General features: G+C 41.1%; 1 protein-coding gene across 1 annotated transcript; it reads right to left on the reverse strand.

Moving 5' to 3' along the window:
- Positions 1-3,745: 3,745 nt before the first annotated feature.
- Positions 3,746-25,795, reverse strand: LOC138060534 (lipase maturation factor 2-like). The gene is made up of 23 exons (XM_068906340.1): positions 25,671-25,795; positions 25,462-25,512; positions 22,606-22,722; positions 22,058-22,263; positions 21,577-21,605; positions 20,758-20,871; positions 17,884-18,034; positions 16,879-16,952; positions 15,512-15,590; positions 13,586-13,751; positions 13,211-13,291; positions 12,138-12,218; positions 10,252-10,488; positions 8,909-9,014; positions 8,115-8,214; positions 7,293-7,408; positions 6,860-6,929; positions 6,720-6,774; positions 6,059-6,230; positions 5,642-5,756; positions 5,089-5,258; positions 4,398-4,671; positions 3,746-4,292 (listed from the first exon to the last, which is right to left on the reverse strand). Exons 1-23 carry the CDS (start codon positions 25,783-25,785, stop codon positions 4,281-4,283), a joined length of 2,691 nt encoding a protein of 896 aa, XP_068762441.1. The 5' UTR covers positions 25,786-25,795; the 3' UTR covers positions 3,746-4,280.
- Between the last annotated feature and the right edge of the window lie 55 nt (positions 25,796-25,850).

Genomic DNA, 25,850 nt, shown 5'->3' on the forward strand with positions numbered 1-25,850 from the left:
CGATAAGATTTCCCGCCATTTTAGACAACGAATAGGCATGCGCTCGTTTTCGATCCGCTGACCACTATGGAACAGAACGATGGCCAAGGTCCCGCTGCTTTATGCAAGCAACCGTGCATAAACCTATCAAGAATGTTGGATCAAATGACGGACCCAAAAATGTTTACCTCTAAAATTTCAACGTGGAATGCTTAGAAGACAAGGGTCTGGATGGAACTATTAGAAAATAGCTCGATTATCAGTAAAATTACCGTTATTCGTCTAGTGTAAAGACGGGACGACCCATATAAGAATAAATCCATCTGGGACGAACTTGGGCAAACCTTTTTCTGCGTCTGTTAAATTCGTCTGGTATAAAGAGAGGTATAAGACGCATAATACTTCTGGACGAACTATCCAGTTTAGTGCGCATAATGCGTCCTGTACCCGTCTTTGATACTAGGCTGATTTAGCAACAGAACGGGAACGTCAGTGGCGACGTCGCGCAGCAAAACTACCAATGAGAATTTAGAATAGAGAAGAAAAGAGTGGACTCTATTCTATTCTGAATTCTCATTGGTGTTTTTTCTGCGCGCGCCGTCGCCACTGACGTTCCCGTTCTGTTGCTAAATCAGCCTACGAGACGAATTAACACACGCAGAAAAAATGTTTGCCCAATTTCCTCCCAGACGAATTATGCGTCTTTAGTATAAAAAACGGCCATGCCATTTTTTGAAAAAGATTAGCTTCCAAGCAAGCTCTTAACTTCTAGGCTACATTATAATGATGGGGAGTTTCGATTCACTTCCCTCTCAGTTTTATAGTTTTCCGTGCGAAGACAGTGGCCTGCTTGCTGGCCTGCCAAGGTTTAATTTACCATTTCCCGAAAGCGGCACGCTCTCGGACTGAAGAGATTTGGGAGCTGACCAATAGGGCCGAGATTCTAAACGTCATTGGTGGTCCGAATCTTCAACCAAAGCGTGTCGCGGCTAGCGCTTCTGGCTTCAATTTATCTCCCCTTCAACAATCGCAAATTAAACATCACTTCAGGAAGTTCAGCCTCGTTCGGCGTCATTTTCATTCTTACCAATACTGTTCATTATTAAGGACGGTGCCTACTAATAGGCCTCATTCACGATGGCCGCCATGTTGGTTTTCAAATTGTCATGCAAATTAGCCATGTGTTATGTTGGGGGCAAACATTGGAAAAACGGCAAATTGCGGAAAATCGGATAGTCGAAATATTGAAATAACATTGCTAAAAGTCCATTTTAGTATTTAGAATTAAGTACCTTTTATAATAATTTTATATGTTTGGATTGCCTTTGACAGTTTGACTTTCTACTTCGTTAGGTCCTCATTTTTCACTAAAAAAAACGTCGAAATAACTTGTGTAATCATTCTATTTTATTACTTAGGTGAGTAACATTCAATGAACGTGAACAAATCATCTGTGTGGCTAAGATGCTCGTTATAACCTCTCGAATTTGTGTTGTTTGCCCCCTCAGAAGTGTGTAGCTAATTTGCATGATAATAGCAAATCCAACATGGCGGGCATCGTGAATAAGGTCTATTCAAAGGTATGTTTGCGCGGCTTAATGAATATGCGAGAAACGCAGATCTTAACAAGTGTTATTGAAATCCAAAAAGAAAATTGGGGGTAACCGCGCATTTTTGGAAAATAATTGATAAACAATATTTGTAAAAAGCTTTAAAATACGAAGCAATGTATATGGCGTTCTTTTCCAAATTGAAGCTTAATTATCTCTAAAAAATGCGTGGTTACCCTCAATTTTCTTTTAGATACCGAGATCACTTGCTAAGTTCTGCTTTCTCCGCATAGTTTTGAACCGCGCAAAAATATCCCTGTACCAACCAACCATGGGAAATCCGAGTATCTCGAGATGCGCAGAACGTATGCGCAATAACAATAGTAAGCAACGTCCTCAAAAAGAGTGTTGCAAAGCCAAAGGCAAAGGAGAAAAGCATTTATCGACATGAAGCTAGTCACTTCACTTTGACCCTTCTTTCTGGTCAGATTTGCCCTTTCGCTAAATAAGATTGAGTTAAGAACGGACTGTTCAGAGTGAAAAAAAAACGCAGAAAGATGACGTCTCACTCTCTAAATCGTTGAAAGAGCCCCTGCAAATTTCACAAACGGGAAAAAATACGCTAGGCAAGCCGAGCAGCTTTAAATAGTAAGGTGGTTAATGAATAACAAATGAATAAATAAAGAAATAAGTAAATAAATAAACGACAAGTAGTAAAGCTAAAATACGCGCAAATGTTTTGGGCGTAGTTTTTTAAAGTTCCATACTTAAGCTGAATCAGTTGATGTCCAAAGATAAATAACCTCTGGCTAAGCGCGCTCAAAGGTTCACGCGTTCGCGGCCACGCAGTGCCTTTGCATCATGCTTGGTGCCAAGGCCATCGACCCGAGTGAGGGATAAAAAGGCATATGATCTAAAACACGGTTTGCTGTTGTAGTTGTGCGCCAAATGTCACATTATTCTATGTTTATTATATAGGTACTGATTATATACTTTGATTTTCCTTTTCCTAAAAGATCGAATCTTCACCGCGCGTTGTGAAAATATACACGTTATTGAATGGTTTAACATATAATACGCGCGGATATTTTGCGAGTTGCGCAGTATTTCGGGGCGAGGAAAACTTCGAACGACGAGCAAAATGCCCGCACGTATTATATGTTAAACCATTCAATAAGGGATTTATTATTCCACTATTCTTGGATTTCACATGACGTCACGGCCGCCATGTTGGTGTCCCCAAACAATGAAATGGCGGCCATGTTGGTGTCCCGATCCAATCCTCCGGGAATTGAAAGCTATTATTATGCTAACGTCTTCTTTTGTTTTCGTTGAAAAACATGGCTGTTGATCACGTGAGTGAAACCCAAGAATTGCGCCATTTGCACTGACGGAAAATCGTATCGATTGTATAATAAGGAGCGTGCGAATGTCAACATAGACGAAACCATTCAAACGTCCTTTATTTGATTGGATAAACGAAATGACGGGTGACAAGCGATGACAAGCTAAATGCTCAGGCTTTGCATCGTGTTGAAAACATTTCCTTTCATTGAAAAACTTCCATTCCGTCCGTATTCTTATTTTTGCAGTTTAATCACACGGCGGCCACGTTCAGTCCTGAGGGATTTAAAACTTTTGTTTTTGCGCACCGAAACTCGTTCCCAAACATTTCAACTCGAGGTTGGAGGTACGAAATATATTGTCTATGGTCAATATGGCCGCCGCGCTAATAATTAACAATTATTCCATGAGCGCGCGTTGGATATAAGATGATAAAAAGCCAACGAGGCGCGTAGCGCCTAAGGCGCCTATAGCCAACTCGGCTATAGCCAACCAGTATCATATCCAACAAGCGCGAATGGAATATTTGTTTTATTAAATTCCCTAAACTCCAGAAGTTTGGGAGTACGAAATACGAGCGAAAAAAGCGAGAAAACCCGAGCGAACTTGAAAAACCTGCATGAAGATGCGATGTTGTGTAATACCTGGTGGTCAGACAGACGCAGACCCATCACAAAAACATTTCTTACGTTTTCGCGTACTTCTAAAACGTCGGAATTGATCCAAACTTTCCAAAGAAACGTTTTGGGGTCTTTTTGCTTTATTCAGAGAGAAATTTCGCTTTCCGGCGAGAATATTTTAAACTTAGCAATGCTTAGCGCAATCAGTTGCCATATAAGGTCAAACTAAGGTATACGAGCTGATAACCGAGGTTGAGTGAACCAATCAGAGGAAAAGAAATGCATTAACCGAGGTTGAGAATTTATTCAAGTTGCTTCAATGACTGCAATGATCCTCTCACTGAGGAATGTGCTTCCTGGGACACATCTTGCGAATGGACGATTTTGAACCAAGTTGTGCCTTCTAAATTTCGTAACACGTCCGGCCGGAGATGCCCAGTCGCCCACAGAGAGGGAAAGGAAATCAGGACAGAACAGTTTGCAGGAAATTTGCAGTCGCATGTGCCACCGCATCCGTCCATTGCCGGATGGTGGATGACAGGGAATCAGTTGATGATCTCGTAAAATAACTAGAGATCTCCTTTGAGTAAACTCCACAAGAACTATTCTCTCATCTTCTGTCGTCTATTGATGTTCCAAGACTTCTAGCGCGAGGCTGTGGAGCCAGGACCCAGAAAAAATTCTGACCGCCAAACTCATTTGATCTCCGTCGTGTCACCTGGAATGGGCATCCACCCAGCTGCTTTGAAAAAGGACGCTTCGTTTGGGATACCAGGTCGACCAACATTCAAGCCTTTTTCTGTACCGGAAATATAATTGAAATATAATTTTAACTGAAGAACTGAGAAAATAAAATATTTAAATACCCCTCTATTTCACGTTGAATACTTTAAAACCAATGTACCTTTACTGATGGCATTCTATTTTTCCACATAGTCTTGCATCTTGAAACGACTTCTTGAAGTTTGCTAAGCAAAAGGGAACACCAGGGATTTATTCTCTTTTGCATCTTTATGAAAGCCTCTCGGAATTGAGCCACAAAACCAGCCCATGCGTTCCGTTTCTCAGCAGTCGACAGGTCATTTTGCAGTTGACTTTCCGCAATGGTGAGCGCTTTTCTACCAGTAGTTTTCTCTGGTGGTTCGTACTTATTACGAATATTGTTTGAAGATGAAGAACTGCGGAACAAAAAGGCAAATGGAAAATGATCGACATGCAGAGTTCCGGGTTACTTTCGGAAAATAAGGGAATCTTTGATGACGTCATCGTTCACATTTTGCTTCATTAACATACGAGTTAGCCCTACAAACGGAATTGGGCCCACACAAGGACACAGAAAAACTCTGACAACGGTGCGAATTGAACCATGACCTACGGGTTAGATCACCGCTGCTCTACCAACAAGGTCAGACGGGAGCAGGTCGTGGGAATTTACGATGTCATTTTCACTTCAGTGAATATGTACAAGACAAAGATTCCCCTACATGCTTTACGGTCAAACAGTTTCTAGCTCAACCCCAAGATTTACATGCTCTAAAATTCACGCTTGCGTGAAGTTAAAATGAAACAAGATCATTGCATAAACCTCTCTTTACCAGACTTTATTCCTGGTCTTTCTCCACCAAGCTTTGAATACAAGACACGTGACCACTATGGAAAGCAGGACATTGATAAGAGTGGTGGGCGCCAAGTGTCTGTTTATTTTCCTTAGGTCCCGGATGAGCGGATGGAGCACGCCCCATGTCACTTCTGGCGCGAAGTTTGGCTGGAAAAAACGATAATTGAAGTCAAGTGACATCGTTGAGAATGATGTTTACAAGCAGAGGTTCATTAATTAAAGGGACTATGTCAGCTGGGGCACATGTGCAGTAGGGACCGACGACCAAACGATAATGAACATTACAATTCCACAAAATCAATCCTTCAAACCTAAAACGCTTATCGCCACAAAAACCTTCTATAAATACGTAAGATGTCGCAAACTTTCTGAAGATGATGCATGAACGCGATTCCAGTAGATGAAATAATGAGCCACTCGAACTCCTCGACAGAATTTGAAAAGATTGGGCCGACGATTACAAAAATTTTCAGGCCAACTTGCGCATGCGCGCTGGATGGCATAGTCCCTTAAAGCAATTTGATTTGTACCCTGTAGACTCCATAAGTTTCCAACATTGCTTCCAAGGTCGACAGCGAGCTGTTACTGACAACAAATGGCAAATACTCCTTTGTAAACTCCCGCGTCCACCAGGCTTTATCTGTGCTGTTGATTACGACAGCAAACAAACAATTAAGCTCAGGAAAAATGCAGACAATTACAAGGAAGAGGTTGGTATGTTCGTAGCTTGATCGATCCATCCGATTTGCTCAGTCGATCGATCAGTCGTCGGTCGACCAGTCGGACACTTGCTTGGGGTTTAACAAGTCAACAAGGAGTTGCCTCACACTGACAGTGTTCCCGATACTGAGTGCATTACTCGGAACTGAATAGTCTAATTAGTTAGCCGAAGTTAGCCGTCAGGTTGTTAACTTTACAAGAATGCTTGTTTTTAGTCTTCGCCTAACCTTGAGTGCAAAAGCACCTGCCATAAACTGGAACTGTTCTGCGTGTAGTGCTGCAAAACGTCTTGCTTCCCTAATAACAATTTGTGCAGAAAACTTAGGAACCAAGGGTTATCATTGTAGGACTGCAAAGACGCGAACCACATCTGCCAATCCAAGCGAGGTTGATGAGGCGCTGAAAAAGTGAGGACAAATAAGAAATAGCTGCAACAAAATTGACAATTCACTCTTTTAGCAAATGTTTACTGTTTAGCCAGGTTTATGACGCGTCTGTGGTTCTGTAGCGCGGAAAGAGAAGAAAAGAGACTAATGATAAACAACAAGAAATTCGTGAATGGACCTTAACACACAAAAACACCAACAGTGCGGTTAGGCCGATTAGGCCAGTACCTTAGTTACTTAGCTAAGTGGCACCCGCTGACAAATCTGGTTTCAGTAGGAATAGCCAATGCCACCGATATCAAAGAAGGCAGGCGACCGGGGCAAAGAGCGGGAAAACATGAGGCCTGTGTCAATGGCGGGAAAACGATACGACCAGTGACGATGTGCCTATTTACAAAACATAATAACACAATCCCGCCTAACCATGTTCAAATATACTACGGTATAGCTCAGGTGTCATGCTTGTTACAAGCGTTCTGCATTTCTCTCTGTCTCTACTCACCGACAAACGGAGGGGGCTGGTAAGGATTTCCAGGCTTGTACAAAAAGTTGTATTGCTAAAGGAAGGAATACATTGAAGGAGAATGATTGATGTTCAACAGTACTTTCTCAAATTAACATAAACGGAGTGGAGCAATTTACCTCCCAGGGACCGTCTAGTGAATTGCTGCCTATGACGACGAGCTCCGGTCGACCACCAACTCCAGTCATGCTAGAAAAATAACCAAGCAATAGTTCATTTTACAGTTGTGTGCTTAGTTACCTGGCCTACGAATCAAAGTGAGGCTGGAGTTGACCTTTTTTTTGATAGAAACCTCACTGCTTTTCTCAAGTAAATTCTTACCAATTAGCATGACAACAACATCATTAACATGAGAAAAGGACGGAGGTCTGTATCATAACAAGGTCAACACCAGCTCACTTTCATTTAAAGACCAGGTAACTAAGCACACAACTGTAAAGAGGTCTATTCAGAGTTGAACAGCAATACAATAAAAAGAAAAAAGGAAAAAGGAACATCACGATACACAAAGAAAGTGTTTGCATGCGGACAAACTAGAAATGCCACGCTTACCTTCTGAAGAGTCCATATGCATTGGTAAGTTCCAGATACGAAGTTTTATTATACAGATTTACTATAATTTTGGGTAGGCTCCGTTGAACCACCCGATCCACTGCTGTGAGGGAGTACTATGCATGGAAGAAAAAAATGTGTCCTTCGTAATTAGCTTTTGCACTACACGGCAGGTTGGTAACTGCAAACCAAACAATTGGGTACATGCTATGATCTTTTTTTTTTCCAATTAGTTTAAACCGTATTGGATTTTCATGCAAACACGCCAGACCGTTTGCCGTTCTCTCCTTTCAGAGTCTCTCACAAAATGTATCGTGCGCTAAAATATATTTATTCACTTTCTTACTAATCATTTACTTCTTAGAAACTCGAGTAAAGGAACATCTTTCAAGGAATTCGTCAGCTGTTCATGAACATTGCCAGCTCACGGGTCATTCAGTGGATTCCAGCAAAATAACAGTTCTCAACACAGAGACTAACACATTCAAACGCCGAAAAAGGGAGGCAATCGAGATAAAATTACGTAAGCTCTCATTAAACAAAGGCAATGGCTTCGATTTAGCCAGCATCAATGACACCATCTTAGCTCCCTCGGAACCATTACATAACTCAATTACATTGTGGCTGACGAAGCTCGGTGGATCCGCGAACGAAATATCCCACGTTTAAGTTTTATTTGCGCTCTGAGTACAGAAAAAAAAAAACATTTACTTCTTACTACTGCAAAAGTAATGAAATCCAAGCAAAAACGGTTGTCGACGGAGAAGGAGGACCAAATCACTATATAAAGTCAAAAACTAAATTTTATAACGTCTTACTCACCAAGCTAATAGCAAACATTACCATAGCGACCACAGAGAAAAAAATACACTGAAACAATTGCCACAGCTTTGAACGTCGATTACATTGCTCCAACAGGCACCTGGGATATCAAATCGCAAACTACGTCATTACCATCCGAGGGGTAAACTCTCTAAAGTATGGAGTCAGAGGTAAATAGAAGCTAGTCCAAGAGCGAAATCTCTCGCATATAGAGATGTTTAATTCATGTGCGAAATCTCACGATCTCGAGTTTACTTAGGATTTAATAGACACGAGTGAGACACGAGTGATGTTTAAAAGATCGCAAAATCCAATGTGAGAGCTTTTAAAACATCACAAGAACCTAGTTAATTCCGAAGTGTGAAGAGAAGATCCTACGATTATTTGTTTCTAATACACTCAACAAAATTTTGGAGTTTCGAAGATTTATGCTATAAACTTCGTTCAGTTACGAATCGTTCACTCAGCCAAGAAAAACGGCTGCCTTCCTGGTACTGTAGTTTGTAACATTTGTTGCGTTTTATACAAAAGCAAAACTATTGCCAAATACTTGTGAAATGTTCGTGGCTAGTCTGACGCGGCGATTAGTCTCGGCCAAGAGACTCTTCAGACACCTTTAGTTTCAGCGACTGTTTTGCTTTTGACTTTGCATTAAACACTGCAAAACTTCTGTCGACCACTTTTTCGTGTGCCAATCTCGACCCCAGGGTCGTTCATCTTCAAGTTTTTGTTCTCTGGAACAAGGTTAGCTCAACGTTTTTAGAGACCCTGGGAAGGTATTCACTATTTTGTACCTGATAAATGCGCCGAATATTTCAATGAGTAAAGACAGCAAACCCATCCATATTGCGAGCTGTGTGGCAAGTTGGACAGCAATCACAAGTTGTTCAGGAGTAAACACTGTAAAAAATGTAAGGGATCAAGTCGCATACTGTATAATTCTGAAGAGCTTATTTTTAAAGGAGGCTTTTACAAAAGGCGGTTTTATTCAAACAATACAATACAATACAATGTTCTTTATTTTGAGAGGGTAATACATGATTAACCCAGTAAAGAGTTTTCTAACACATGGCCCTCTGTAATACAGAAAGAAATATATACAAAGACAGACCACAACACCGGGAACTACATGCCCTACTCTTTGCGACAAGTGTGCGGGTTCTTTTACGTCCCACAGGATTATGAACATTGAAGGGTTGTGAGACGGGACCTCCGGCTTATCGTCCTTATCCGAGAAGACTAGAGAGTCTAACCATTTGCAGATGTAATTACAAAGGCAGCACTTTCTCCTCTGTCAGTTATTTCAAGACCCTGAGTGTTGATCCGGCCGGAGTTGAACTCACGACCTCCCGCGTGACAGCCCGGTGCTCAAGCTTACTTTAGGATTGAAAATTAGAGCAGCAAAATCATTCAGGCCAATAGATGAGTGATTTTTCAACATGCACACAAATAAACTTCGCATTTAAGTTGAAACTATCCACAACGTAATACTACGCACATATCATTTTCAAGCAAGACAACAAGAAACCTTTTTGGAAAGGAATATATATTTCGTTCCGCGTGTACATAGTTGAAATGACACACCAGTTATAGTTGATTCAGTAGTTTACTTTTCGTGGTAGTTCATACGGTGCCTCAAAGTTTCTAGAAAATTTAATATAACATCTACTTTATTTTGTACTTAGTGAGACATTTTAGTCCACGGGGGTTTACATTTGTGGTGGCTTACAATCGGAGGCCTTTCCCACATCGAATTTATAGGGACTTACTGATGGAGGGGCTTATATACGAAGTTTTAGGGTGTTTTTTCTTAGTAGGTCCTACTCAAGTGTCCTTGATCGTTCCTCTTTAGTCGACCGGGCCCATTTTTTTTTTGACGCGTCCGCCCCCTTGTACTGTGACGCGCTAAATAAGGTGCCAAAATTGCCAAAATAGGGTACCTGTGACAAAGCACCTCCACGGAATACGCACATCAGATAGGGCTCGGGACTGAAATATGGGAATGCTTTCCAGATGTGTATAGTCGATCGCTCAAAATTTGAATTAGGCCACAAATAATCTTTCCTTATGAGGTCCTTCGCCACTGACCCACAGATCTAGTTGTTGGCACCATGATGGATGGTGTGGGCAAAATTACCTGTTTCGCAGTGAATCGTTTCCTTCTTCGTTGCCTTGATATCAAACCACTTGATAGTACAAGATATCAGAGTTATCAGCACGGCAAGGCAAGATAAAGAAATGCAAGCCAGCTTGATTCGACCAAAGATCTCGCTATGAAGGAATTCTTTAGCTTGTGTACACTTGGAATTCTCACGTCGATTGTTCATCCAATCTAACACATGTTCTATCAGCTGTGATGCTGTTGAAGTCTCTTCTGCTTACAAAAACAAGACAAAAATCAATTGACGCGGTTTAATTATATTGGGCATTTCCTGGTTGTCTAAGTGAAGTATGACAAAGTCGAGGTCCTCAAAGCGCTTGCAATCCGGTTAAAATCAACCTCTCGAACAACGCAGACATAACCGGACTCGTAAATCGAGTCAGTACTGAGCAGCAACGTTTTGAGAGGCAGATGGCAACCGGAAGTGAGCTGTTTTCCTTTTTAACCTGTCTTCACACAACCACATTGACATTGCCAAGTATCTTTTCTCCATTAGAGATGATTACTATAAAAATCTGGGAGACACCACTGTCCTAGCGCGCAAAAGTTTCTCTTCCGGTTGCCGTCCGCGTGTCAAATACGCGCGTGCTGAACCTCCCTATAAACCCTAAGACACGGGACCTGTGCGTTTTTGGCGACGAAAGCCGAGCGTGCGACGTTTTTCCTTTTTATTCAGCTTGCCTTTACACTGCCATTTTTGTACAGCTGAATATCTTTACTCTGGTATAAATAACACGTTTATAAATTTGCGCAAAAAAACCTTATCTAGACAGGGAAGAGTCAAATTCTGGTCTTAGTATGTCGCTAAAAAACGCTCGTACTAAAACACCTGAATTTCGAAGGACGGCGCAATCGGGGTAGCAAGGAACAGGCCCAGTTGCTTTTATCTGGTAGATAAGTCAAAGTCTGACAGTTTCATTTTGTACAAAGCTTTCTGTGTTTGCTCCGCAATTACCCGTGAATAGCCGAGGCACACTCTAAGCACATCAAAGTCAAAGCCGTTACGAAACCCTCGAACAACGTTTGACGTGCAGGGGCCGGTTGCTCGGTTGCACGAAGCATGGTTAGCACTAACCGTGGAAATGGAATACCTTAAGAGCGCTCAGGAGCTCGTTCAACATGCGTCCGAGCATTCTGGATCGAACTGGAATTTAGCAGTGTTGGTTTTTGAGGAGAGGGAAAAACCGGAGTACCCGAAGAAAAACCTCTCGGAGCAAGGAGAGAACCAACAACAAACTCAACCCACATATGACGCAGGTACCTGGAATCGAACCCCGGCCATATTAGTAGGAGGCGAGTGCCCTCGCCGCTGCGCTATCCATGCTTCGAACCCGGGCAAGTATTGGGCCAGTATTTGGCCAGTATATTTCAAACACTCGATAGTGACTAATCCACTATTTTCTTATCACGACTTCGAATATGTCACCAATGAAAACAATCCTGAACCAGGAAGCCATTTTCCTTACACTTCAGAGAATTACCAGAAATTTTATTGGACATATTTGTAGTTAATATTGTGACTAACTTGTTTAACTTTGGGAATACAGACGATTGACCACTTTCATCAATGACGACACCTTTAAATTCTTTTGCATTTATGTTCATTAGACCTACTACCCTCATTTTGAAACAAATATTCTTTCGAAATTTCCTCGTCGTTTCAAGGCTAGAAAGGCTTATTAGCATTAAAACAGAAGATTCATTCATTTGGCCGCCATTATGGCCTCGTTTAAGGGTAAATATTCTTTTCAATTTTACGTTTGAAAGCGAGGCCACAAGTGCAATTTGCACGGAAACAAAAGAATACTAAAATGGCGGCCATTTTGGAATAAGGTATATTGATCGAAATCACACGCTCTTACCTGAGTTTTTTCTCTCCGGTGCATAGTAGGCCTTGTCTGGCCTCAAGGTTGACTTTTTGTCATTTGTGCTTTCCTCGGCGGCTACAAAACGTTGACGATAGCGAGATCAGAAACAAAAATGTTATTTTATTTTAGGCTAATCTTTTTGTCCTTTTAGCCAACGGATACCTGACTTTGTCCTGCTAGGGAATTGGCAAGGTAAAAGGTCAACCGAACAATAAAGCCATTCGACAAAAACGTTTTTCTTGATATCAAATCTCTGACTCTCACAAATCGTTAAAATACAACTGTTCAGCACTTTTTAAGGGTTAAAAAGGAGCTTCATGTATTTTCTTCAATTTGTCATTTTTTCCTACATAGCAGATGCGGATGAGTGAAATTTGCACCCCAGCTAAAACCCCCTTTTACACACAAACACACACAGACAAATGGCACGGCACTCCAAAATCGTGGCACGTTACCAATATTTGGAGCGCCAAGCACAACTCCAGATATGTGTTCGGCACTCCTATAGTTTCTGGCACGGGTGCCTAATATGCCTTCTGTTTGTTCTGGTCACACACGAAAAAACTACAGCCCGAAAAACATAGGTACGGTACCGAGATTTTGGATTCTCTGCTAGCAGACGTCTCTTTTATTTTGCGTTCGCTGGGCTGACAAGTACGGGAAAAGAGACCTCAGCTGTGGGTCGAAACTCACTGTGTTGAGTATGCGCGGCGGTTACTTAGCGACCGAATCCTCACGTGATACTTGATCTTAACAACAGCGGAAGTGCTGTAAAGGAATGTGCGGAACAAAGTGGGCTCAAGTCACAGTCAGCAAACATATCGTGGGGCATGCGCTTTGAAGAGTGACGTCCAAGGTTGTGGACGGCGGTTGGATCAAAGTGAGTTTCGACCCACGACTGAGGTCTCTTTTCCCGTACTCGTCAGTCCAGCGAAGGCAAAAGGAAAGAGGTCTCTGCTAGCAGGAAAGATTTTGGAGCGCCATGCCAGATTTTTGCGCTAGTGTAAAGCGAGCTGTTAATGCGTACCATAAGAAGACATAATAACTGCATTCTCCGACAGCTTTACCTTTGCCTTTTTCCAAAAGTTGGAATTTTTCTTCAGCGATTTCCGAGTTTTGCTTGTCTTTTGTAGATTCATTGTCAGATGCTGTTTGTAACAGAGAAAGACGAGAAACAAGTTCAGTTGTAGCACAAGGGAAGCACTTCCCTAATTTATAAGGGGAAGTTTGTGGGGCGGAAATTAAGCAACCGGAAGTGGGCGTCTTCTAATGGACTACGGATTGATGAAGGTGTCCAAGCGCTGAAACTGGTAAAACTAAACCTGGAAAACCCGAAACCTCAGAATTTTATGAAAAGGGTGGTGAAACCTTCATCTAATCAACACGAAGTAAAACTATAAGCACAAATGTATAAGAGCCAGGCTTACAAACAAGCTACTTACATTGCTGTGTTTTCTTGCAACACGAGCAAATATAACGCCGGCAGAGTAAACACTGAATGCGAAAGAGAATGCACTTGTCATCCAGTAACGAAACACAAAGGACGATTGTTAGCAGATTGAAGAAGTTGTAGTTGCCAGTGAGAAGGATTAACAACTGAAGAAACACCTGGAATAAAGGCAAAGAACTTAATTTGTGTACTGTATTTAATTTGACTCTCTGTAATCCAATTTAAAAATAATAAGACCATAAACATCCGAGGGCTACCAAAATTGTACGACCGTGTCGGCGGAGTCCAATTTGGAAGTCAGAGTCCGTTGTGTTCCTTGGCATTTGATTTCTTACTACAGGCAACAACATGCAGATTTTTTTTAAATTGCGCTCAATTTTCAGGAAAAAAAGGGCAATTGACCGAAAATTAAAGAAAAATCCACCTGCTGGCAATATTGTATTTAGGGGAAGCTATATACTAAAGAATCACAGACTACACGAAATTGAGTACTGGGTTTGGCAAAAAATCTGATGTCACTCTCTCGACCTCGCGCGCATTTTCCCGCGCCTGGAGCCGGGTACAAGAAGACATTTCCTTCCTCTAATTGGTTAGTTGTGATTGACTTGCAATTTCGAAATTGCTGCTTTACAATAATCAATGCGCTTCTCATCCAAGAGACATGCATGTCCTTTGTCTATATTTTCCCCAAAAGGCTTTCTTTGAACTGTACAAAGGGACTACACTATTTCAAGAGAGCCTTAGCTACGATCATGGAAAAAAAACTGGGCAGTTGACCGAACATTAAAGAAAAATCGACCTGCTGCATGGCAATATTGAATCACAGACTACGCGAAATTGAGTCGTTTGGTTTGGCAAGAAATCTCATGTCAGTGACTCATTTTCCCGCGCTTGGAGCCGGGTACAACAAGACATTTCCTTCCTCTGATTGGTTAGTTTTGATCGTATTTGCCCGCTGAGATTGGTTTGCAATTAGTAATTGCTTTCCTTTCAGTTTTACACTAATAAATCCACTTCTCATCCAACAGACATGCATATCCTTTCTAAACATTTTTCCCAAAATGTTTTCTTTGAACTGCACAAAGGGACTACATTATTTATAGGGAGCCTTAAGCCGCTGTTACAGGTTGAAATTTTTGGCTGAAACTTATGTACAACGCGGGCGCTGCGAAACAAGTTTCAGCAGACGTTTCACCGTGTAATATGGTTTCATGAAACTTTTTTTAATTTCCGTTGCGAGACAAGTTTCCCAAAAAGTAAAACCACTTGCTACTCCTGCAACGATCGCAGTGGTGATAAAAACAAGAGCTTCACCTAGCCTCGTAATACCACTTCCTGAAACTGGTCTCGCTCGGTCTTGTCACGCTACGCTGCGTAAGCCAATCAGAAACCGGCCAAGACCATGGAACAAGAACTTGTTTTGCGGGAATCTGGTAACACCATTCAACCTTTCCACACAAGTTATGTCCTTTTACGTTACACGGTGCAACGCCTGCTAAAACTTGTTTCACCGCGCCGTTGCCCATAAGTTTCAGCTAAAAGTCTCAACGTGTAACAGCGACTTTGGCGACGGTCAAGGCAAAGCAAAGGAAAACTTTGTTTAAAAAAAAAGTGTTTGTTTCTATTTTGTTTTTACATCCTGTGCAAGCAACCTTCAACTGAATCCATAGAAACACCTTTAAATAAATATAGTGAATGAAACATCGGCAGTTGTATGCTCACCTTGTCGTCAAAAGATCCGATAATTGTGGAAATTTCATGATGATGTTTTGAAGAGCGTGCTGCACTTACAGCTCGCTGTTCAAAACTATAAGCTGCTCGTTATCGTCTTTGAAACGGAAAAACCTCTTGAAGTCAACAATTCAGCAGCAGAGAGCCGAATGACATCTTGAGCAAAGTAAAGCTTCCCTTTCCTTACCTCGTTACAGTAGACAAACACACGTAGAATCCTCACAGGGGCAAATGCCAGGAAAGGAACTCCAATCTCTATGACGTAACTAAAAAACCAAACCATGACATAACTTAAAACCGCTGTTGCACGTTGAAACTTTTAGCTGAAACTTGTGTGCAGCGGCCCTGCGAAACAAGTTTCAGGAGGTACTGCACCGTGTAACATGGTCAGTTTCGTGAAACGTTGTTGAACTTCCGTTGCGAGACAAGTTTCACGAAAAGTAGAACCGCTTTCTACTTCTGCAACGGTAGCAGCAATCGCAGTGGTGGTAAAAAACAAGAGTTTCACCGTGTAACACCGCCTCGTGATACTGGTCTCGCTCGGTCTTGTTACGCAATTAACGCTGCGTAAGCCAATCAGAAAGCAAACAACATTTTGAGACCAGTTTCAACTTTCCCGAACGAGTTTCGACCTTTTATGATACAAAGTGTAACGCCTGCTGAAAACTTGTTTTGCAGCGCCGTTGCACATAAGTTTCAGCTAGTTTCAACCTGTAACAGCGGCTTAAGTTTCGCTGTAACAGTTATAAATCTACATCTTTGCTTGCGAACTGCGTTTCCTCGGGAAAGCCGTAAACAAAATCAGACTTGATAAAATCACCAGTGCTCAAGTACGTAAATTAGCAATTAGGTGTTCTGGCCACACGGCAAGAAAGCCCTACAAACCAGCCAGCCCAACGTGCCTGCAGCACCAAAATGTCTGGTTATTGCCGCACCCAGAAGAGATAATCGAATGGCACCACGTCGCTGAGAGACGATTGTTTCGGCCCTTCTGAAGGAGTGGAGGTTCTGTTTAACCTTTGCTATAAACTGATCGACGGAAAAGCAACTAAAGAGTGGATTATTTTGCGCTAGAGTGATGCATGCGAACGTGGAGGGTTTGAAATTCACAAAGCTAAATCTGAAGGTTGAGCACCGGGCTGTTACGCGGGAGGTCGTGAGTTCAACTCCGGCCGGACAAACACTCAGGGTCTTTAAATAACTGAGGAGAAAGTGCTGCCTTTGTAATTACATCTGCAAATGGTTAGATTCTCTAGTCTTCTCGGATAAGGACGATAAGCCGGAGGTGCCGTCTCACAACCCTTCAATGTTCATAATCCTGTGGGACGTAAAAGAACCCGCACACTTGTCGTAAAGAGTAGGCCATGTAGTTCCCGGTGTTGTGGTCTGTCTTCTGTGGTGTATCATGGTTGGGAGGGTAAATGCTCGGAGATATTAGCTACACCAAGCTACTCTAAAAATCCGAGGGTAAATAAAGATACATGATATGATATGATGATATTAACACACCATTAACCCACGATCATTGAAAATTATGTACTACGATGTACTCACGTCATAACCACGCTAAATCTATGAAACCAAGTAGGCAGTTTCTGGAAATACCACGCTGCAGGCGTTGGAATGCACTGAAATAAACACGATCATACAAATAATACGTGTTTGATAACTTCACATTTTCACGTGGAATGTTGTATCGAGATTGCTCTATCGTAAATAGTTTGAACCCATGAGTCATATCATAATTAAGTAAAGACGTCAATGTCATCTCAAACAGTCCTTCTCAGGACTACACTTACCTGTATGATCGTACTTTACTTAATTATGAGATTGCTTTAGTTTCTACCTATTACACTTGTTATTTGTGGCAATGGGGATTTTTGAGTTTTCCCCCTTTTAAGGCTGGTCGCATTGATTTTCCACGAGTTTTAAAGGCCCAGATTAGCCCAAAAGTCATTGCGCTCCGCGATTTTCGTGTAACACGAAGTTACCCAAATAGCTAACATGTTGCTTCGCCGCGTGATTCGCCTGAGTGCACTGACGGCCAATCAGATCACGCATTTGGACAAGCTGTCACTTGAAACAAAAACAAAGGACTGCAATGACTTCTGGTAGAATGTGGGGGCCTCGGATTAGTTCCTACGGATACTGGCTCCTGTTGTAACACATGCGCAATATGCATCTTCCTGGAACTAGAGGGGGTTTCTTGAAACCGGTGGGGTTACAGTCTTGAGAAGTGGTTCATCTCGAATGACATACGTGGTATCTAATTTAATAAGTTCATTGATTGCGAAGGGAGTCGTTTAGTGCATTTTCATCCATTTCTTCCATCACCGGACACTATACAGCGAAACAAAGGCAGGGTTTAAATTCATGATAACCTTTTTGCATTGAACGAAGGTAGCAAATCTAACGATTGTAAAACGGCTCACAACGAAGAAACGTTCAAGTTGAAATTTTTTAACTACAAACTTTCAAATGGTTAAACATTTCAAAATATTTTCGGTTTTACTACGTGGACTTAAGCCTTTTTACCGACGAGTAAGCTGTTTCCCTTACCTGCGATTCGTAATGCCAGTTTAAAGCACTAAGACCCCACCAAGTTGGATCCATGTGCGTTAACTTCACCACACCCGAAGCAAACATCAGACGAAACAATAGCCACTTAATAAGCCACAGCACTACATTATCATGGTGACGGGCCACGTTTCTGAAAAAAACATAACAGCATATTCTAGCTCCTGCGAAAAAGTCACAACAATGAAAAAAGTGCGCGTTCAACTACTTCTCGACACCTCCGCGTGACCAGCGAGAAAAGACAAGCGCACGTTTCAAAGAGCGGGTGCGCTCCAATTCGGCTTCTTTCCAGTTCAACGCGCGCCCTTAACAACTCACTCCATACTTTTGCAAAGAGGCTCACTTGTTTGGGGTATGGAGAGAGTATTTTGGCAGCGAAGCCGCAAGCGCGGGAGAAAAATGGAAAGAAGACAAGTGCCGGCTCACTTTTCCTCGCAGGTGTCCTAGCACACTACCAATAGATTTGGACACGCCTTATTTCTCCGTATGAGGATAACACTGACTGAAATGAAAGAAGCGGGATTGCATGGAGAACAGGATAGATATTCTTTTCACCATTTGTCTTCTTTCTTCTCCTTTTTCCATGTCAATATACAATAGCGAAAATCGATGAAATGGGAGCACATAGAATCGTTGTTAACTTCACAGCAAAGAAAAAGATTTCCTAACAACGACAACACTAAGTTGTTACCGCTCCTTCCGCGAGTAAAATGTATGAAAACTATCAATGACTAACATCAGAAGCTCATGACCTCATGACCCGCGGGTAAAATGTATGAAAACTATCAATGAATGACACGAGAAGCCCATGACCTTGTTCAAGGTCATGCGCTTCTGATGTCATTCATTGATAGTTTTCGTACATTTTACCCGCGGAAGGAATTACATTAAATGGCTTTAACGGTGTTGGTTGGCTTGGCTCTCCACAATTAAACTTGGCCATTTCTTCGTTTTTTTAGAGGACTACAAAGAAATCTACAAAAATACAGAACGGACGTAAAGAGCGAGTAGATGACTTGTCTTTGCTCATTAAACTTATTGTTTTTAGGCGTCCTCGGTTTTTTCTCAGTCTTAGGGTGCGTTCGATTGACCGTATTCCGGAATAGGAATACATGGAATAGAAGTTAAAAATCCTTCGTTTTACGGAGATTCACATTAAAATTGTCAAACACCAGTTATTTTGCTATTTTAAACGTATCTTTACTATTCTATTTGCTTCAAAACGCCAGACATACCGTTTTAAATCATTACTCCTAGTATTTTTATTCCGGAATAGGGTCAATCGAACGCGCCCGTAGTATGCCGTTGTTGTTGCGCATGCTCTTTGTGTCTGTCTTGTTTATTTCCACTTTAGTCTTCGGTTTCGTCCTCGGTCGTCGTCGTCTTATTCGTTGCCCTCGTACGTTCTCGTCGTCGTCGTCTTATTCGTTGCCCTCGTACGTTCTCGTCGTCGTTTTGACCATTTGTATGATGGAGCTTACGCACGGTTGTAATCAATGCGATTACTACAAGTCGCTCGGTATGGAAAGCGAGTGTAACGTGTTTACGCGATTAAACGCCCCCGCGTTTATTAAATTTTAAGCGTGTCCGATGCGGCGTTTATTTTAAATTCATATTTCTTAAATCAATGAAAAAAATAATGGTAAATCATCTGTATTATTTAAAGAAGAAACAGGATTTAAGTTCCAATGTCTCGCTTTTTTGCTGAGATAGAATCGTAATTGAAGGGGGTAGTTTCTAGAGAAACTGTGGTGCTGCGTCGGTGGGGAAGTAGTATACAAAAAGTTGGTTTTATCAACGGAGTTGATAATGTAAATTGGCCACCGTACAGAGATTCTAGCTTTTAGAATCTCTGTACGGTGGCCAATTTACGTTATCAACTCCGTTGATAAAACCAAATTTTTGTAGAATCGTAATTGTCTGGCTTGTGATCCACGTTCAGAGAATTTAACGTGTACTTTTTTTTTCTAACCATCCTCGAATAAACGCCGCATTCTTCTGATTGGGCGCGGCGTTTATTGGTACTTTTCCTTCCATATAAAGCGTTTAATCGACGGCGGCGTTTATTAGAGGATAGCGTTCAATCGAGTATATACGGTAATAATTCCAGGATTAAAACTGTTACGAATGATAGGTTTATTTGGAGAGAAAGCTTGAAAATTTATTGCCAGGTGCTGACGTCCTTTACACAACCTCAAATTTGGTCATTTCACGTTGTTAGGGACCTCAAGCAAGAACATCGACGACAACGGCTACGAGAACGCCACAAAACAGTAGCTTTGATTGGCAAAAACAATAGCTCTGCACGCCCTGCACGTGCGTTTTGCATTGTGATACATTTCTTTGCCGCTCTCGTCTTGACAACGACGTGAAATGATCAAATTTGAGATTTTGCTGATGACGAGAACACCTGACGATGACTTTTCAATTTTCTTTCTAAATATCCACACCGTTTTCTCCTTTTTTTTCTTGAAATGTGGACTCACATCTTCCAAGCCGAACGACTTGGAGTAATTGAAAAATTATTACACTAACGGGAAATAATAGTTTTAGACAACGTTCTCGTAGCAGTCGTCGTCGTCTTTGCTTAAGGTCCCTGTTGTCAGGAAGAGAACGGCAACGGAATTCATCAGACGCCTGAAATTAAAGAGCCGTGCAGGACGTGCAAAGCCATTGTTTTTGTCTTCAGTTTTCCAATCGCCTTCAAATTCATCTTGATCTTCCCTAAGCCCCTTTACTTTTTGCCTTCACCTTATGCCTCAGACCACGCCCTGCCCTTGTTTCTCATTTCACGGTGGACAACTACCAGACTAAACCTCAAAAGGATGAAATGAAAAATACTCATAACTGCCCTACCTGAACCGTCTAAGCTTAACGAAAGAGTATTTGCCAAATTGCCAAGGAACAAAAGCAATGTTCCAAGGAGCTACAAGAAAGGCAAGGAATCCTGATTCCCAAAGCAAAGCATCCCTAAGAAAAACAGCAATGGTAAACCATTAGTTATTGTGGACAGGACGTATCAGAGAAAATTAAGGGGGTGGCTCTCAACTGCAGAAAGACAATGGTTGCTAAAGGAAGCTTTTTAGTCAAGAGCCGTACAAAAAGGTTGCATAGATGGAAATGTGACATCACTCAATCAAAAGGCCCATGCACAACAACTCCTTTATCATGCGTTTCAGTGAAAAAAAGGTAAAAGCTCTCAGGAAACGAAAGGAAAAGGCGTTTCTTTCACCAGATGGGAGCCCTCCCATCATTTTTTGCATTTTGTAGCATGGAACTTCTGTTTGCCTATGGACAAAAAATGGAACTGATATTTTGAAAAGTGTATCAAAGGAGGGCCTTATGAAGCCATAATTTTCTTGAGAAATAATTTCTTTTAAAACCCATGCTACAGATTTTGTGTTCAAATGTTCTCACACTGTTGAGTTAAAAACATAGTTAAGTTGCTTAGTTTTTTGGCATTTTCCGTTTTGGTCACATGATTAACCAAATACGGTTGTGAGTCGAACCAGATAAAGAAATGTTAAATAGAACACACTTGGCAAAAAAGGATAACTGTAGAGTTAAAGGAATTCGAGAAATGACTATCTGAAGGGGTCCATAGCAACAGTTTGGTAGTTAAGAGCCACTCTCCTTAAACAAAACAGAAAAAAAAAAAAACGTTATATTGCTCACCATTGGTAACGTATGAATATCTGACCAACCTGTTAAAATTAGAGACGAACAAAACTAAGAACCCAACTTATTTATTAATTATTATAATGTACTGGATGGTGGCAAAGATAATTATCTACAAATTAAATACGTACATATTTAGTTGACTACTCCCCATTGGGGCTTTTTAGGGGCCAATGAGACACAATCAAGAAAATGACGGAACAGAACAACAACAACAACTGTTAAGAATCCCAACTGGCCAGAGGCAACCCAGTTGGCTATTTACAAGTGCAGTTGAGAAGTTGAACCAGGGACTACCAGGATCAAATTGAAAAAGTAGTCAGAATGGGCCTTGAACCTGAGATATCCAGCTCTCAAGGCAAGCACCCTAACCACTGGACCAAACTGCCTCCACAAAGCCTCATAAAACAAAATTGAAGATTAAAGTGTGAAGATCGTAGCTACATGTCACTTGAAAATTGAAGATTGCAAAACTTACAGATAGCATGGAGTAGTAAAGAAACCACAGCGTCAGATAACCCAAACAGTCTCTACATCTCTGCGACAAAAGAAGAATAAGAGAGACAGCAATGCCTATGACACACAAAAACTCCATTCCAGTAGCAGTGTTCAGTCCAAGATATGGGGTCATCCATAGAAGGGTGGGTGTCTTCTTGAACAGAGAGATGAAGGATGTGTCTAGAGCTGAGGGGAAAACACAAAGGAAAGCAAAATAATGTAAAAGAAAATAATAACCAGTCAATGTGACCACAAATTGAGTCTTCAAGGACCGAAATTCAGATGGACCAAGAAAGACAAAGGAAAATTTGTGCTAGTAATATTAAATTGAATGGGTGACCAATTCCTAACAGTGTTGCACAGATGCATTGCTATGCTTATAAGTTTATAGGCATTTAATGTTACATGCACAAATTTTGCTATGCCGTTCTTGATCATATGAAAATATCCAAGTCGCCAGGTAACCACAAAGGCATGCAGTTGTTTTGCTCTATATCTGTTTCATTTGTAAGAAAAAATATTACTCACTGTGGCACCTGTTACAAGATTTCATACAGTTCTCTATCATCCATCTGTAGTTTCTCAAGCATTCTCCAGACGCTGCCCATTTAACACACAAGGGAGACTTATCTCCACATGTTGACACTGAAATATAAAACGGATACTCACTTAAGATCGGAAAATCAAAGGCCAGATAACATAATGTATTAAAAATAGGTCCGCAATGCGTACATGTGTGGCTTACGAAATTGAGCTGCTTTGATGGGGGAGGTTACAAATTAAAAGGATCTGTTTTGTCATTGAGTTTCTATTAGTAGAGCTAATGTCTGATTACGGTTAGTTTTCAATATTGTTCCTCTCAATCAATAAAATAAGATAATTGACATACATCCGTCCTGAAATGCTTATTTTCAAGATGAGGGTTATTGGGTAAAGTTTTATGGAGGTGTCATTTTGACAACAGAGGTTGCGCATGTAACCTGAGGATTTAAGGAACTGAAAAAATGTCAGCATCATGTCCTATAGTGGGCTGATAGATTCAGTCATGATTTTCTCTACGTAACCAAGTGGAATTGAGTTCTGAGTTTGTCCGGGGCAAGTGTTGTGAAGTCAACTCCAGGGAAGCATTTCGTATGAATGTTTTTGGCATTTTGTGTACCAGCACAAGAGCACAAAACTTTGCAGAAGGGCTGGGACATACAGGAAATGATGTAACCTTTGCTAGAAGCCACATTGGGAGCTTGATTTGGTTTGAATGTAAGACTAATTTTTGACAATATGTGCATGTGAAGTATCATAATGCTAAATTTTCAATAAAGAAACACAGAAAAATTTAGTTGATGTAAGTGGCTATTGGGTTGCAAGTGGAAGAATTTGGGAAAAAAAGATAGACGCGTAACAATATCTGAACACCAGCAATATTTTAATAAATCATATGTTGAGTAGTGCTTATTAACATTGCTAATAATTTTTAACCCAATAGGATTAACAATTTTACCTGGAGGTTTGAAGAAAACGTTCAACAGAATTCAATGTACAGGGAAGTTCATGATGGTTTCGTATGACTTTAAATACCAGAATCTTTGAAGTTTTCTTATTATGGACCTTGTAATTTTAAGTCAGTGTGTTTACCAAGTTCAAGCTATATGGAAACATAAAATGAATAGATGAACTTGACATGCAAAGTGCTAATCTACTGTACAAAATGGTCCAAAACAAACATTGTGAGCAAGTGTAGTACACAAATTGGGTAAACCAAAACACTACTTCATTCCATATTTTGTATTGTCCAACAATTTGTTTCAATGTTGGTAAATAAAAGACATTCATGTAAAGCATCATTATTGAAACGCGACAAAGCATCTTTTGTTTTAAGAAAATTGTCATGAGAGCCGATTCTTGATCGGTATTGTTCAACAGAGATTCCCATGTTACTTCTGACGAACTCATGGGCTAGCAGACTCTTGTCAACTGTGTGTGGATGATTCGTCCAATTAGATTCAACAACAACATTGAGCAATGACAACACAAGCACAGGAGAGTCTCTTTTGCTTTCAAGTAACTTCAGAGCCTTTCAAATACTTTCAGATATTCAAGCAGGTCTGCTGAGCAGATTGAAGCCGTTAAATGTTGGCTTGCGAGAGTCAATAATAACTCGTAAGTTTTCATGTGACGCAACCTGTACCAAAGGTCCAGACCGTGAATTGAAATGTTGCCCTGTGAGAGCACAACTCCTCGCTGTAATCCGAACTTAGAAGACAAGCCGACTGTAGGAAAGCCGGCGTGTAAAATCCAAGCAGCAAAGAAGAACGAATAACTAGATAAAAAACGATCTTCGACAACGCGCTGTGTTACACCCACAAAATGGCCTCTTTCTGAAGCTTAGAAGTTTACGTAACTTAGCCGAGAGTAGACTGGGGCCTGTCTTCGACGATAGTAAACCACGTGACAGCCACTCTGTTCACCGTGACAAATCTTGGGCCATTGAGTGGTTTACACTTCGTGTAAGCCACACAAAAACTGAACTACGAATATCAGATTTCCAGCAGATTTCCATTGGCTCGCTGAACACAGGCTATCAGTTCATGTACCTGCTGCACCAAATATGGTCAAGGAACGCGCCAGCAATGAAAAACATCTGCCGTCTACTAAAGTTCATCTATAACCAATTTATGTGAGATCTCCACTAGACCAAAACTTTTTTTTTTGTTAATTATTCAAGGGCTAGGTGATAGGACAGGTACTTGTATGTGGCAACATGCGATTTGATTTTATAAGCAAGGAAGGAGTCTTCATAAATGGTTTTATTTTCCTTCTGAATCACGACAAGAAAAAAAGGAAAGAAACGGAAATTTATTTTAAGCATCAAGTCTTCTAGTGCTGGAGCACTAGCTGGGGACACTGTACTGAAATCAAGAAATTAAGGCAAATCAAACCAAATGCTGGGTTTTGCAGAGAGAGGAAAACCGGGGTACCTGGTGAAAAACCTCTCGGAGCAGAGTAGAGAACCAACAAACTCAACCCTAACCCTAACCCAGGCCACATTGGTGGCAGGTGAGTGCTCTCAACACTATGCCAGTCCTGCACTCCAGAGCAAAATAATGGTATTTGAACATTGGAAAGTTCTCCCCAACTGCTATGGGCTGATACTTTCGGAACAGCAAGAACAAAAGTCGAGATAAAATCCGCCCAAATTTAACACTGTTACATTATAATGGCGATTACAATATTTGGAGGTCTTGTCGCTTTTGCAGAGTCGAATAATTACCCTGTCCGATTTTTAATATCTGCCAGGTAATAAGATTTAAACCCGATTTGCACACGAATCGAACACACACACACACATATATATACGCACACAAAAAAAAACCCTGAAGCACTTACAGTCGTGTAATATATAACCAGCGGGGAGAATTCCCTCGTGACCATAGAGACCTGTCACAAAGAAAACCACATGTTGCACCAGTCAGATCTCAAATTACATCTTGAGCCAAATTATCTAGGATACAATCCATATCTAGCTGTCTGCTGCTTCAATTATTACAAAAACATAGTTACTGATAAAAGTAAAAAATGAAAAAATACTCTGTTACCTGGTATTTGCACGTAAAGAGAGGTGAAAGCAAACAAATATATTGATGCCATACACCAAAGGAAACCTTGTCTGACAACCTGTTGACTCGCTACCTGTTTTGAAACAGTCGCCATCAGGCAAGCCGAGCGCCCCTTACCGTCGTCTAAACGGCTAATTATAGTATTGATAACTAATTCGT

This window comes from Montipora capricornis, chromosome 8, assembly GCF_036669925.1.
Source record: "Montipora capricornis isolate CH-2021 chromosome 8, ASM3666992v2, whole genome shotgun sequence".
Classification (NCBI taxonomy): Eukaryota; Metazoa; Cnidaria; class Anthozoa; order Scleractinia; family Acroporidae; genus Montipora; species Montipora capricornis.

Coding starts and splice junctions, on each gene's coding strand:
- LOC138060534 (XM_068906340.1), bottom strand. CDS start 25,785: ATGGCGACTGTTTCAAAACAGGTAGCGAGTCAACAGGTTGTCAGACAA. Junction 20,872..21,576: donor ATATTCATACGTTACCAATG/GTGAGCAATATA, acceptor TGTTTTTCTTAG/GGATGCTTTGCTTTGGGAAT. Junction 13,752..15,511: donor TGTTTGTCTACTGTAACGAG/GTAAGGAAAGGG, acceptor CCTTTATTCCAG/GTGTTTCTTCAGTTGTTAAT.